Below are 15681 nucleotides of genomic sequence, written 5' to 3' on the forward strand. Positions count from 1 at the left end.
TTAGTTTAGAAATACATAAACATAAAGATTATATAATGCAACCAAAATAATCAGATACTATCTCAAACATTATTGTTTGAAAGTCACTTAAATAATTGCCACAAAATCAAGGACACATTTATATTGAATACATTTTATCAGATATTTTAAGTTAAATGTACATGACTACAGAATCATTTATTGCAGTACTTGAAAATATTAAACTCAACATATTTATCTCCTCAGTTTTTATTTTGTTCACAGTCAAGATATACAGTCACAGACGCTATAATTTTATCTGATGTTAACCCTCCTCAGGCTTAATCAAACAGTAAACAAATACAACACAGTCCTTTTGTAAACAGAAGGTATGACATCAGTCACTTTTAAAATATGGTTTAACCGGATTAACAGCTTTTTATTTCATTATGATGAGCTTATTTAAATGTATAATCACTTGTGAAAATAACAATGAAAGATTCAACTCATTTGGGGTATTATGAGGCTTAAAATACAGATGTCTTGAATTAAAAGAACTTGTAAAAAACATTAATACAACCTTACTAGTCATTAATAAAACATGAAGTTAAACAGTTGACAGATTTTATTGTAGCCACTCTTTTCTCCTTATGTTACTTCAGTTCACAGTACAATATGTTAAAATATAAAGATCCCACTGCTTTATCTAAGGAAAAAATATCAGCTAAACACAAAAAATCACAGCCTGGAGCAAGAGATCACGTGGACATCCACTTTTGGTTTGTTCCCTTCGCTTTTCCTGAAGCGGCAGCGCTCCTCTGAGTAGCGCTCCCCTCGATGGATGTCCAGGTAGGGATGCCATTCTTCAGCTGGAGAGCACAATGACCTGAGACGCTGTACAATATAAAAGATGTTAACTATAATTTCACTGCTTTAATTTAAGTACAACATCTCCAGCTGTAGAAAACAACAATGCTACTGTGGCTGTGTTTACCACCACTTGTGTTCTGTCAGAAGTTTGTATCATTTCTATTATCTGTTTCCCTCTGCTGGTCATTTGGTTGGCTTACTTATGTATCACAGCAAGCCAAACTCAGTGACCCTTCTCTTCTTGTCCATTGTTAGTACCTTGTAAAGTTTTTCTTCTACGTTTTGTTGCACCTACAACCTGTTATGTCAGTGAAAAATCATACTTCTTAAAGACACACTTAACTACTGTATTAACATTGTTTCACTGGGATATTCGTATGTGAAAACATGTTTTAGATCTATGTTTCTCTGTGCTCTGTTTCATTTAATTTCATATACAAGAATATCTTCACGAGAATGACGAAAACAGTATGAACAATTTATTGAAGAGTTGGACTTTCTCTTAAAAATGTGTTCGCTATTTTAAGATTTCTGCAAAGACGCACACATTGGTGGCAGAATTCAAACATAACACAGCCATGATTAAAACTTAAAACATACCTTCCAGAGGCCTCCCTCTGCTTTGACCAGCTTATATACAGCGACAGCAGGGATCCAGAGGAGAATAAACAATGCCATACACCAGCCCAGAGCCAAGCCCCACGCTGGGAACTGCTGGCCTCCATAGGAGACTGGTTTGAATGTTACCACAGACCAGACCAGGATCACCTACACAACGAAATCAGCTGCCATGTAGGTTATGCAAATTTACAGGACATATTCTTACCTTGATCAGACCAATGTATGGGTCTTCAAATTGAGCTCAAGAACAGTTACATGAAGACCCAACATACAAACAGAAATATGTAAATATAGTTACTGTAATTAAATACTAGACTTCAAATATTGGTCAAGTGGCTTCTGGCAGAAGAGACATCACTGTGTGGTGAGGCAATGTCATTTTCTTTTATAAAATGTTGTGTGATATTGTGTTACTCACCATGATGATGCATGGGCTGATGAAAAACCAACATACTCTCCACCAAAACCAGAAGGCAAAACTCTTATTTCCAATCATCATCTCAATGTCTTTTATAAAACGATTCCCTCCTGGAAACCATGAGAAGAATGAAAGATTAGCTGCAATTTAAGGCTCTCCGTCACCTTAATATGCACATATGTCCACATATTAGATTTACCATAAATGTAGGCAACACCAACGACTTCAAAGAGAGCCACAAAAGGCAGTACCCAGCTGGCAACAAACGTGTCGATGAGAGTCACCCAGTATATTCCTGCCTATCAGACAAACACATGAACACACATACAGTATGAGCTGAGATAACAGAGCTGTAAAGCTTAACTACAAATAAGTCAGACCTACCCTTGTGACACAGGGCAGGCCCAGAAAGTAAAGGATGAAACATGTTGCCAATGTCACTAAAGCCCGTTTGGATTTGAAGACTTTCGGGAAGCTGTCAACTAGGCATGTAGTGATCACCTCTAAGGACAAGAGAAAAGATTCCAGATTGAATCATCAACAGTAATTGTCTGAATGTTTTGGAAGTATGAATTGGAACTGAGAGCGTACCTATCCCTGCAAACTGAGAGTCCAAACCAACAGTCAAAAGCATGAAGAAGAACAAAACAGACCACAGAGGGGAAATGGGGAGCTTTGACAGAGCATCTGGATATGCAATGAATGCCAGGCCAAATCCTGCTCAAAGACAAAGAAACAGAAGATCAGAGGCAGGATGTCTCCCAAACTTTGATGATTTGGTGCTCACATATTGCTTGTGCCTGACCTTCTTTCACTACTTCTCCAACAGGTATTTTGTAGATATGAGCCATGTGACCCAAGATAGAAAATATTGCAAAGCCCGCAAGCACACTGGTACCTTCAAAGATAGAAAAACAGCAAAAACAAAGAAAAAATCCATGATTAATGTCTAAATAATTGAAACCCTACTGCTGTTACTCAAGGTCCTACCGGCATTAGTAAGTGTGACTACAAAAGCGTCTTTAAACACGTTGTTGTGGAAGTTGTTGTAAGAAGCGAGAGTCATGACTCCTCCCCAGCCGATTGAAAGAGAGTAGAAAGTCTGAGTTGCTGCATCTTTCCAGACCTAAAAAAAAAAAAAAAAGTTAAGGGTCAAGTCAATAAAATTGTTTTTTTACACATTGAGATTACTGCACTGTCATTACTGCGATAGAGTATTAGAGGCATATCAAAGTAAAAATAGTCTGAGACCTTTTGAGGACCATTAAGTTATAATAACAAAAGAATGAATTCACAGTACTCAACTATCAGGACTCTTAAAATATTATTTGAGAATCTGTCATAGATTTCTTCTCAGTTTAACTAAAAGTGGGTCCTCACCTCTGCCTCTGTCAGTTTAGTCCAATTAGATTTGGAACCAATGTAGAAATCTATTCCATCTCTAGCTCCCTCTAGTGTCGCACCTCTGATCAGCAAGATCAGGATCACAACGTAAGGAAATGTAGCTGTGAAATATACAACCTGGAGAGAGAAAAGCAAAGAGATAACATTTTCAAATTATAAGTTAATACGTTTACTATATATATATATATATATATATATATATATATATATATACACACACACACGTATATGTAAACACACGAGCTAAAGCCAACAAGTTAATTAATACCATTAATACTGAGAGAGATACTAGTCTGCTTTTATCCACTGTTTCAAAAATCACATTCTGGCTACTCTCATAAACACTTTTATTACATTTTACACGTTTATTTTCTATATAAATCAAAATCGGAATCACAAAAATCACAAAAACAAAAAAATGACACCAGTGAGCCAATATTATAATGTTGAACATTGGGCTATTTTAACATATGGTTGCTAACCATAGACAAAGTCAGACTGTATACCTTAATGCCCAGTTTGAGTTTTAAGCTGCTGCCTCCTACATTATTAGCTTTAGCTGTATGATCTGCCAGTTGTCCCACTTCCTTGGTATTGACAGAAGCATCTCAGCTATCCAAATAGATCAACGTCAGTACTGATATCCAAAATGAATCAAGTGTGGATGTATGAGAAAGACAATCCTTGTCTAACCACAGCTGCACTAGATAGGTCCAAAACAAATCCACACATTGTTTTTTCTTCATTGTCTGAAAAATAAAATGTATTGATTGGACCCATTTTCATACTGTTTTCCTCAGCTGAGGTTTGATTAATTTGTGAAATAGGAAAATCCCGTAGACAAAAATGACAGGACATTTGGTTGTTGATTTTGCCTTTTCCTTTTTAATGTGCTGGCCCCGGAAATTGGACTGTAGACAATGACTTGCTATTGTATGAAGTAGATGGTGACTTACTTTGCCAGAGGACTTGATGCCTCTGATGAGCGCTGCACCAACAATTAAGGAGCTCAGCAGCAGACATAGGGCCAAGTGCCAAACTATTGGTCCTGTTTCATCGAGACCACTGGATCTCTGCAGAGCCACAAGGCTGAGGAGGAGAGAAATGTGAGTGTACAGCCATAAGAACGACAAATGTGATTATTTGTGCTTGTGTTTTTCTTACTCCCAGTACTGCTCACTTGGGCTCTGCACAGAAGCTGAGATTGTGTTAGATAAAGGACACGTGATGTTGCTGTCCTGATGAGTCCAGTTGGTCACCAAAACACCACTTACGTTGCATTGCACTGGAAGATTACAAACAATAGGTCTTTTAGTGAGTGTAAGAATTAATTTACACCAAACAGAATATTTGGAATTAACAGCTCTTCACAACTTTGGAGATAAAAGACAAACCTATAGGCGTGGTGCTGCAGTTACTGTTGGACCAGTCAAAGCAGCTGGACCACGGCAGAGGGGACTGAAAGGAGGCGAACATGTAGTACAGGCTGTAGGCGAGGATGACGTTGTAGTAAATAGATACTGTTAAAGTCACCATAACCATGGCAATTCCAACACCTGAAGGGTCAAAGAGCAATTATTGAGTGTTGCTTAAAACAAAGCACCATTATTCGAAGTCTTTTAAATTATTTCAGGGAGACTTTATCAATGAATGTGCCTCGGCTTGAGTAACGCACATTCATGAAATGAAAGTTTTTATACGTTAGAACGGACTCCTCATCTGTATTTACTTTGTTCCTAAGAGTTGTTTAACTTTATTTCACACACGCACATACAACCCAAGGAGGGCAGGTGCTGAGTTGATCACAATAGTAACTGAAAACAGTGAAAAAGACGGCTCACACACTGCAGGGCTCTAAAGTTCCAGACTCTGATGACTTTGCAGAAAATCTTTAGGTTTTTTTGCATTTAATGAAGCTATGCACAGCATGCAAGACAAAGTAGTCTTTGTTTACTTGATCAGTGCCAAAGTTTCACAGGAAAGCTTTGTTAATAAGTTAAGGAGAATTTCTTTCTTCGTAGATAGTAAACACAGATTTAATGGGCAGGATCAGCAAAGAGATAAGCTCTACTACTTTGTTCACAAAAGCTGCCAATATCAACACAAGAAGGTTTGAAAATGTTCCTCTTAACTTTAAGAATAGTTCTCTTGACACATTACAATGCCTGAAGTCAATGATTGGAACATGGATTTTGCTTCCACATTTGATCATTAACCAACAGCCTCATTAAATCCTTTATGACCTACATCTTCACCTTCAAATGAACCCAAATGAACTTTCACAAATCTTGAAAGACTATTCTTACCCTGAAGGATTGGTACTGCTCTCCATATGTTAATCGGACCTTGACTGCAAAACTGTCCAAAAGCACTTTCAAGGAAGAAGAGAGGAATTCCAGTCAGCACCAACATCACAAAGTAGGGGATCAGAAAGGCACCTGTTCAAATTGACACATTGGTTGGTACAGGAATAAATAGATTAGAAAGCAAACACTGTTGCTATTAAACAGGGAGAGATAGAAAACACTAACCTCCTCCATGCTTAAAAGTCATAGATGGGAATCTCCAGATATTTCCCAGTCCAACAGCGTAGCCGATGGTAGAGAGGATGTACTCTGTCTTGCTGGCCCAGTTCCCACGCTCGGTGTTCTCATCACCAACATCCACGTGTGGGTCCTGCTAATTGAACATTTGAAACTACAGGTAATTAAAGCTGTAAAAATGTTGAATTTCATAAATATATATTTTTTTTCTCTGAGACAAAATTGCAGCTAGACAATTAAATCTTAGAATTATGCTAAACACATTTCTGCAATACTGTTTGCTTTAAACAGAGGCTTGCTTCATTGGCACACAGAAAATGCTGTTCAAAATGTTGAAAATGCCACAAATGCATTTATTGCATAGTTTTTGCAACTATTGTTTCTATTCTCATTGTCTCACCTATTTACATTGAACATTTACTCCAGTTACAACAAACACAGGGCATAAAGTATAGAAAAATAAAGAATTATACATTTTTCTACAAATTTAAAAAGATTTCCACTAGAGTTAAAAATTTGCCATTTCAGCACAACAATTAACTTAGTTCATGTTTGCCAGTGTAACAGCAAGTTAGATTTATTGTACTAACATAGACACTTTAATGGAATATTTGTTTATTTAAATTAAAATCTGATTTTATCTTTCAAGTGAGTGCAACATAATAAGAAATGTCTACATACAGACAGGTATCAAATTCCAACTGTGTGTTAAACTGTCCCACATTATACATTAAAAACAGGTTTGATCCTACCTGGTCAACAACAGCAGGATTTCCAAAAATTAAATCCTTCAAACTGTTCCAGCTGTATTTCTCCATGTCTTTCAACCTGCTTGTCAAGTTCTGTATAGACATTCAAATCTCTCAGGTAGGTTAGTTTTAAAGTCTCCCCCATTGACAGACTAGGGAGTGATGTTTCCCAACCAATCACCTACCCAGTCCTTCCCCCAGTACACAAATGAGTATGTTTTTTTGTTGTTGTTTTTTTTAAATTGCATCATGATGTAATGTACATTGACAAGATAAGTTCTTATTTTGGAAATTTAAGTGAATCATTTACCTCCGCTCAGTCTGATAATGTTGCTCTATATAAAATTATTTTAGATATGATAATTCTATCAAGCTGTACTTGTGAGTGTGTGTGTGTGTGTGTGTGTGTGACTGTGACTCAGGTGAGTGACAATCTGCAAATAACCGTGTCGTAACAACTACGACCCTGAAACCACTGCAGAGACTGATGATGGATAGACCTTATTTTGGTCAATGACATCAACACATAACAGCCGAATAGTAAGCGTAAGTTCATCTGTGTCACCCATAATCACAACTTGGTGATGTAACCTTAACCATTTAAAATGACATGACCGGTGACAAGAAGATGAATGAATAAATCATGTATTACTCATTTCCAAGGTACAGTTACAACATCTCTCATATTTGGGTGATAGTAAACTATAATAGAATAGAAACACACACAAGTGCTTTCATTTTTGACCCTGTCTATTTCATTCAATTTCCTTTTTGTGTAGTTTTTACTCACCTGTCTCTTTTCAGAAAGTGATGCTCATTTGTCTATTTATTTATATTATTCAAAATAGGGACAGTGCACATTTATAAACATAAACAGGTAAATATGCCAGATTGTTGCCATTGGTTAATTTCCATCTGTAGACAGTTGGCAGGTTGGTGGTACACATGGGTACAAATGTACATGTAAACCTAATGACAACCAAAACCAAACATTAAGTAACGACCAAACAACAACAAAAACTACATTTAGTTGACAGAGACACACATGAGCTGCCTTGTGTGTCTGCCCATACCTGATTACCCACACCTGTGTCTCGTTATCCCCTGATTGTCTATGTATTTAATCCCAGTGTGTGTTCACTCTTCATTCAGGCCTCATCATTGATTTGTAAAAAGTCTTTGTTTCCAGCGTTTGTGGCTGTCTTGGTCGTGTTTGTGTGGAGCAAGGTTTATCATCTAAAAGCTATTTGAAACATTCCACTGAATCCACAGTTCTTTGTTTATGCAGGTGGTGTGTAATGTTGGTTTTAATTACAGAGACAAATGTCTATCAATTGGTCTTAAAAAAAAAAAAAAGTCCTAGTCTCCATCCATTCCTCCGTTCTTCATTGGCTGAGTTTGTGAAATACAGTTCAGATAATGTCTGTTAAAGCAGGTGAAATAAGTCAGTGGATTTCCTTCTCTCTTTTCCTCTTACCAAATGAAAATGTCAAACTAGGGGGAGGTATGGCATACAGCTTAACCCCTGGGATCTGTAGTCTGAAGGGACTCATCACTTTGGATCTGCCTTCTGTATCATCTTTATCACAAATGTCCTCTCTGTTCTGCTCCCTCATTAGAGTGTGAGCACAGCAAGTCTGAGCTTCTGCCTAAACAGGGTTCTCACCCTGGCTCTGTCTTACCTGTCCTTTTTAATCACATCTTTCTACACTACTACGTGCTTGTATCTTCTTTCATTTGTGCACCAGGAATGTGTTTTTTGTTTATTATTTTGTTTGGCCTTTTTTTTTTTTTTTTTTTTTTTTTTTCCGAAGGATGCTAGTGTGGTAGACAGCAAACATTAAGCTCTTGAATGCAGCCTCGCACCTGTCCCCTCCCCCCTACTCACTAATCAGGTTGGTTTATTTAAGGCACCCAGATGCCAGCAACATGGCTCATGCTCTTGAGCCACTGAGCTACTATGTTTAGAGGCTAGGTACCCAGAATGAGGTCCCTCCACTTTGCATGTGAGTTAAGAGCACTAGTAGACTGTGCTAAAGTTTGGATTGTTGTGAGATTTGCTGTGCCGCACAAAAGTGAGTATGTGTAAAACACCCCATATCTTCCTCAGTGTAGTCAGTCTCATCACTGTTGCCTGAAGCTCAGTTTTGATTTATTTCTGGTTTGTTAGTATTTAAAATCTCAACTTTACATTTTACCTCTTTTAGACCATTTTAGATTCTGGAATAAAATAAATGTCTATTTTAATTCCCCTTGATGGGTCAGACAAAAAGCAGTTCAAAAAACCCCTATGAAGAAAAACAAGGACGATGACATCGCCCGGTTTGGCGCAGCTGGGGCCCCACCCTAGAGCCAGGCCTGGGGTTAAGGCTCGTAGGAGAGTGCCTGGTGGCTGGCCCCCCCCCCAACAAGGTTGAAGAGAATATAGAATATTTGTGGACCCACACTAGAAAGGCTAAAATGATCTTCAGATCTACAGTAAAAGGTAGTGAATTTAAGTGTGCTAGTCAGAGCCATGAAACTCGGGGGCTGTAAATGAGTCCAACTCTGGCCCTGATAGCAGGGCTGCCGGTTGGTTAGGGAGGTTAGAGAGGGATGTGTGAAACATGTTTGAGTCTCTGAGTGAATCATAATCAAACTAAAGGAAGTGCCTTCCCATCCCGTATGAGCAGAGGGCTGAAAACTCAGAGGGAGTTTCAATACAGTATTTTTAATTTTTAGAAGGACATTACTCACTGATATATTTAGTCAGGGTATATTTGATATTTGGTCATGTTTAAAATATTGCATATGTACATTTTCAAAAAAAGAAAATAGCCACCCTTAAATCAATGTTTAAGTTTTAGTTTGTTCTGCATTTTCTAAAGTGTAACATGTGGACACATATGTTTATTCTTTTCCTATAATATTCAGCAGTCACTTGTTATTAATTGATTTTTTAATTACTTAGAGTCCAAAGTTGAACAGAAATCAAAACGCAAATTTCTCATTAACAATAACGTTCTCATGTTACATTAAATCTAAAGACATTTATCAAAGACTTTTAGGAGACTTACAGCACTTTAGTAGTATTATCACTGCTCTTAGCTTTTACAGTGCACGAGTCTCTGCTTAGTGTCCTAATTACACCTGTGGATAATCTTGTCTGCTTAAATCTATTTTGGTTATTTGAGCCATTTTGGTCAGTGATGCATGTCCACAACCTAACCACTGTAAGCATATGTTGTACATTTGCTATAATGACAGTATCAGGTGTGGCCACAGATTACAAAATTGAGACACGCAAAGGGTTTGACCCTGATACACCAAACGACTACTCATCATGCATTGTCAGAGTATGACAAACACATACACCAATCAGACTTTGAAGAACCTAGTTTATGGCGTCAGAAATGTGCAACAAGGCACATTATATGTTAGCTGACAATAACATGTGTTTGTGGAGAACAAACAAAACTGAAGTTAATGATTTATTTTTGATTTCTTTCATCTACCCTGTCTCATGGATTCCAATTCTTTGAAAATACACTATTAGCTGTTTTTGAATGGTTAAAAAGTTGTTCCTTTTTTTATTGTCAGTTTGACTTTAACAGCCTTCAACTGTGTTATCTACTAGTTTTATTTGGTCAACAAACATGCCTTCATTTATAGTGTTCACTATCTCCATTTTCCTCTCTCCTTCAATGTGTCGGCCTCTCCTTTCGTCTTTGTTCAGAGAGTAAATAAAGAACCATTTATATGGCAATAGTTGAGAGTTCTGTGTTTTGTCTCCAGAATGTCTCTGGTTATTGACACAATCAGTGATCAGAAAAACATCTTAATTCTTTTGAAAATGAGTATTGTAGGTCTACTAAAGAATGTCTTGTAAAAGGGCTCATATCCTTCACATAAACTCTTGAAAGAACAGGTGTGTGTGTGTGTGTGTGTGTGTGTGTGTGTGTGTGTGTGTGCGTGCTTGTGTGTGTCTGAAGACTGTAAAACAGTGCTCTACAAAATTTGTAGAGCACTGTTTTACAGTATTTAACACTGTACTGTAAAAAGATAAAATGCACAAATACTTTTAGAAAATCCCAACTTTAATTTATTGTCCGACAAGCGTGTAAACATAAACTCAGTGTCAATATTATAACCAATCATGCATATTCACGAGGCACAATACAAACCTAAAGGCCTCTGTAGTTGTGATTTACTACAGTACAGTACGTACATATCTATGTTGTCTCCAAGAAAATTGAGTGCCACAGAAATGAAAAATGACAGTAAAACAGCATTTTTATCATAAAGTTAAGATAATCTATTGAATTATAATAGGATACAACCATGAGACAAGGTTTGTCAAGTGTTGAAAATGTAGTCATGCTTCATATAGCGCAAATCATTTCAAATAAAATGTATCATACTTACATGATATTTTTATAATCATCCTTTGATACAATGTAAGAAACAATTAAAGGCATGCTTTTATTAAAGACACAAAGACCATTAAAGAAAGATACAAACTGTTTACACAGAGCATTGATCCTCACACTAACATATAAGAAGGGTTAGGGTCAGATCAATTCAAAATGTAAAACATAATCATGACATGTTACTCATACATTGTCTTACACATTGTACTTTGTAGCAAAAGGCTTTCCCTTTATTAAGTCAAATAAAACCAGACTTATTTTAGTCCAGATTTGTAAGGTTATTCCTTCAGATGCCATGCAAACAATCTAACATTTTTGCGTGTACTCGGATTTGAACAATGAATATCACAGTACAAACTGCTGCCACCTGCTGTTCTTTTGTTCTGGTACATTTGTGATCAGAGTGCCACACACTGTGTCACATACAGTTACACCTCGATGCTGGAGGCCTGACGCAGGCAGACGGCTGACTCTGAAGGGATGTCCTGGCGGCTGATCTCATTTCCATCCAGTCGCAGAGTCTGCAGTTTGGAGAAGTTGGTCACATCCATAATGCTGCAGAAACTACCCAGAGTGAACTCTGGTGGGATGAATGGAAAGTGGTTAAGAACACATTTCTGTACACACACAGCAGCAATACCATGACTTCCCAAACTCAACAGAAACTACTCCAAACATCAAATGTTGCCACTTGGCCTGTTTTATGATGATGAAAATGAATCTGAAGTATTTACTGTACTTAGGTAATATTTTTTTTTAAGTCAAAGACAAGCTTGTCTGCTCTTTTAGGGATGTTCAGGTTTGTTGTGGTGAGGTTTAAATTATACAAAGAAGCATATACAACACCTGTTACCAAGCAAGATATGAAGAAAATTAATACAAATATGTTTCAAAATTTGGCTGAACATTATTTTATGTTCCATTCAATTGCTCAAACAGAGAAGTCTGTCTCGAAATAACACTTGATTAAACGTTTTACCTTTGATCTGGTTGGCTTGCAAGTAGAGATGTTGTAGTGTTGTGCTCACTGGAGGAATTCGCTCCAGTTTATTGAAGCTCAGGTCGAGCTCCACCAGCCCTGTCACATTGAAGGTGTTGGGAGGGATCCCCTTGTCAGTGAGCTGATTGTGGGCCATTCTGACGTACTGCAGCTGGGTGAAACTGCCCAGGAAGCCCTCTGGAAGAGAATCAATGGAGTTGGACTCCAGGTAGAGTTGATGCAGATGTTCGGGGAGACCCTCTGGGACCTGGCATCAGTTCATGAAAATATTGTGGGACGACTGGATGTTATCCACTCACTCAGTGGGACAATTAAAAACACAAAGATAACACAAATACCTTTGTCAACTTGTTGCCGCTGATGTCCAGCAGAGTGAGAGATTTCAGCGCCTTCAGTGATGTGCCCATATCAGTGACAGCGTTGTCATGGAGATACAGGATAGTGAGGTTATCCATTCCCTCCACATCTACAGCTGTAACCTAGGCAACAGCAGAAATAATTTTAAAGATGAATGCCTCTGTTGTTCACAAAAAAATAAAAGAGGGAGGCTCTGCATGAATATTCGACAATGAAACATTACCTTTTCAATTTTGTTGTGGTTGATTCTCAGGTCTCTCAGGGAGCGGGGGAGGTTTGAAGGAATGCTGCTTAAATTGTTGTGTTGTAAATATAAGCGCTCTAATCCCTCCAGTTGAAGAAAGGCCTACAAATAAAAAGTCAGAACAACAAACCCATCCAAAAAAAGATGTGTATATTTTTTCATTCAAGTTAAAAAAGATAAAAGTAAAGGTTGCTAGGAGTAGTCAATGTAGGTTAATGTGTATCTGCAACGGCTGCAGGCTGGGCCCATTGTAAAAAAAACTCTTAATGAGAAAAGCTTTCTGAACTTAAAGGGTAGTCAATTTATGATGGCTTCCTCTTTATAAAATGACAACAACAAAAAAATCAGCAGCTGAGGATAGTTTCAACAAGCAGTGCTTTGGACTGCCGGGAGGTCAAGGTTACGAAGCTCCAGGCACAAGGCGACTTGGCAGGGAATGTTTGAAGAGTTTGACAACGGTGAGTAACAGATTTAACAGCAGGTCCAGCCGAGACTAGGCCTCCTTGGAGTCAGAGTGGCCTGTAATGTACTTCTTACGGAGAGGAAGGTCAGGCATTTGTCAACAATAGAGGCTTGAAGGAGTAAGAATCACTTTTGGTTTATCACCACGTTGAATTTCTGCTTGTCAAACTGAGCTCTATTATTCTTTGGGATTGTTTTAGCAGACTTGATGATGCCAGCTCAGGAGTATAGGGGCCATTATTTAGCTCAGGTGGTAGGTAGGTAGGACAATCCCACGTGAAAAAGCCACAGTCCTTGCTGCAGTGGCACTGTGTGCACTGTGTTTGATGTGAGCCCTGGGCCTTCATCTTAAATGTACCTATTTCATATATCCTCAAGTGTCCACTTGAGACTGGCTTCAAATGTGACAATAGACCTTATAGGTCCCTTATTAAAATGCTTAACCCTACTGCTGTGTTGAACATGTTAGCAGCCTGTTACAAACAATCTCTTCATTACTAACACATATTCTTTGTACAATGGATACTCTAGTGTCCATGTACTGTGCTTTAAATTCAAATACACTTAATTATTTTAATTCTTTTGCATCTGATTTGGATTGCAGCAGAAAGTGGTATTTATCTCAAAGAATTTTTGATCCATTATGTCATTTTTGAACAGATGTAGATGACACATGCACATATGGACAATTAAAATTAATGATAACATGTGAATGTACACATTGTGGACTTTGTAGTTAATATGGAGTGATTCTGGACCCAGTCCATGCCACATATTGTCAAGTATACATGCACATATGTTTAACATAGATTTGCAACTATAAAACAATAACTGCTTTCTCTGTTATTAAATGGCATGCCACATGCTAGCCATCTGAGAGCCTTTATACTCTGAGCTCACATGTGGCTGACTGAGACCAGATGGATGTTTTTACCTTCTTGCCAATGGCGTCAGATGTCAGTTGGTTGTGGTGCATCATGAGCCACACCAGATTGGTTGCATTGACAAAAGCTGCGTCGGGCACAGCTGTAATGGCATTGTTCTGGAGGTACAAATATTTTACACGGGAGGGAATGGTTGGCATGGCTGTCAGGCCCCGCCCATCACAGTACATGGCGACTGGGAAGGTGGGTGGGCAGTCACACTCATCTGGACATACACCTCCTGCAGAGTCTGCCTGCAGAGAGCCAAAATAATGTCCTTCGCTTCGCCGGCCATACAACCAGGCAAAGGGGTCCCGTCCATGGGCGAGAGAGAGTGGAAGCAGGCCAGACAAGAGGAAGATAATAATCACACGCATGGTCACAGTCAGACAAATCTTCACTGTTATCTAACAAAAAAAGACAGACAAGGCAAAGTTTTGCATTAAGGGGTATATTGAATATTGAATGACATACAGCTTAGATTACAGGTCTGTTTAACCTATCGGGACCCTCAGTGGGCCTCTTACTTTCATAAAAGTACCTTAAGCCAAAAAAAACATTTTTAAAAAATAAACAATTTTGACAGGTATATGTGCAAGAGATAAGAGAAAACAGGAGAGGAAGGGTTTTTGGGGATTTACACATTTATGACAATAAAGTTTAAAAAGTCCTGCACTGATTCAAAGTATTCCTCTGGCACTATTGTTAAAAATATCCCTTTATTCTTGAACTTATTTGTGTTAGACAACAGTTAAAATAAATCTCTGCTCTCTTTCTTTCCCCCTTTACACTTGGATCCTTACTCTTCAAGAACACAAGGTTCTTTTTTCAAAGAATGTTTTTTTTCCTTCAAGTTCAAGCACACCGTCAAAGTTATCATATTAAAGTTCAATTAACATCTAAAGGTGCATTGCAAACACACAATTAGTTTTGGTTTTGTAACAGCCTGCAGTGAGTACATTCTTAGGGGTCTTAAGCCACAGGGAATCCGGAGAGGAAATGTGAAAAAAGGAAAGGAAACATGGCAATGAATGCCAGCTTTCTAATGGCTCTCACTGCTGCCCCAAAACTGTTGGAATATCAGATTTTTAGACAAATAAAGCCTTCTCAAAAATATTACTATCATCCTCCAATTTCACCTCTTATTATGTTTAATATAACATTTTAAGAGACATAACAACACATGTCCAGACACATGGATGTACATACAAACACACACACACATACACAGACTTGACCACGTACCTGATCAGAGAGACTGCCCCTCGTTGTTCCCTCTCTCTCAGAGTGCACAGGACTGGAGGGGACTAAGACAAACACTTGGTAAAAAACTTTCCTTCTCTCCCTGCTCTCCTTTCTGTCTTGCCATCCCCCCTCTCCACCCCACTCTATGTTCCCTCACTGTTGGTTCAACACCCCTCCTCATCAACCCGCCTGCACCCCATTTCATTCTTTCAAGCATGGCCCAGCACACCCCACTCCCCACTCTGGAGCCTCTTTTTCCACTATTTAAGTGATGTGAGATGCAGTGGCTATGAAGGATCGTTCCCATCTGTGTGGAGCAAATTCAGTCCCCATTCAGCTAAACCCTGCTGTTACTTATATTTTTTGTTACTTTCAACAATTTTTTTTTTAACCCATCAGGCACAATGGAATCTAGAGGCTGAGCATTGCAACATCATATAAAACATGGGTTAAAGGCCCATTGTTTTTACAACACCCC

General features: G+C 38.3%; 2 protein-coding genes across 2 annotated transcripts; both read right to left on the reverse strand.

Annotated features, from left to right (window-relative positions):
* Positions 1-462: 462 nt before the first annotated feature.
* On the reverse strand, positions 463-6758 carry LOC306822692 (sodium- and chloride-dependent neutral and basic amino acid transporter B(0+)-like). The gene is made up of 15 exons (XM_079341861.1): positions 6567-6758; positions 5803-5947; positions 5578-5709; positions 4666-4827; positions 4436-4556; positions 4228-4360; positions 3248-3388; positions 2858-2993; positions 2673-2765; positions 2459-2584; positions 2252-2370; positions 2067-2166; positions 1868-1977; positions 1429-1596; positions 463-852 (listed from the first exon to the last, which is right to left on the reverse strand). Exons 1-15 carry the CDS (start codon positions 6666-6668, stop codon positions 697-699), a joined length of 1944 nt encoding a protein of 647 aa, XP_079197987.1. The 5' UTR covers positions 6669-6758; the 3' UTR covers positions 463-696.
* Positions 6759-10621: 3863 nt separating this feature from the next.
* On the reverse strand, positions 10622-15318 carry fmoda (fibromodulin a). Its single transcript, XM_079341588.1, has 6 exons — positions 15204-15318; positions 13970-14365; positions 12553-12675; positions 12311-12451; positions 11952-12219; positions 10622-11552 (listed from the first exon to the last, which is right to left on the reverse strand). Exons 2-6 carry the CDS (start codon positions 14333-14335, stop codon positions 11401-11403), a joined length of 1050 nt encoding a protein of 349 aa, XP_079197714.1. The 5' UTR covers positions 14336-14365; positions 15204-15318; the 3' UTR covers positions 10622-11400.
* Between the last annotated feature and the right edge of the window lie 363 nt (positions 15319-15681).

Source organism: Symphodus melops (assembly GCF_947650265.1).
Source record: "Symphodus melops genome assembly, chromosome: 4".
Lineage (NCBI taxonomy): Eukaryota > Metazoa > Chordata > Actinopteri > Labriformes > Labridae > Symphodus > Symphodus melops.

Excerpts from the sequence above, each read along its gene's own strand:
- LOC306822692 (XM_079341861.1), bottom strand. The coding sequence starts at position 6,668 with ATGTCTATACAGAACTTGACAAGCAGGTTGAAAGACATGGAGAAATAC. Across the intron at positions 2,371-2,458 it reads CTCTCAGTTTGCAGGGATAG|AGGTGATCACTACATGCCTA; the intron begins GTACGCTCTCAG and ends TCTTGTCCTTAG. Across the intron at positions 2,167-2,251 it reads GCCTGCCCTGTGTCACAAGG|GCAGGAATATACTGGGTGAC; the intron begins GTAGGTCTGACT and ends TTTGTCTGATAG.
- fmoda (XM_079341588.1), bottom strand. The coding sequence starts at position 14,335 with ATGCGTGTGATTATTATCTTCCTCTTGTCTGGCCTGCTTCCACTCTCT. Across the intron at positions 12,452-12,552 it reads ACCACAACAAAATTGAAAAG|GTTACAGCTGTAGATGTGGA; the intron begins GTAATGTTTCAT and ends GCTGTTGCCTAG. Across the intron at positions 11,553-11,951 it reads GCAAGCCAACCAGATCAAAG|AGTTCACTCTGGGTAGTTTC; the intron begins GTAAAACGTTTA and ends TCATCCCACCAG.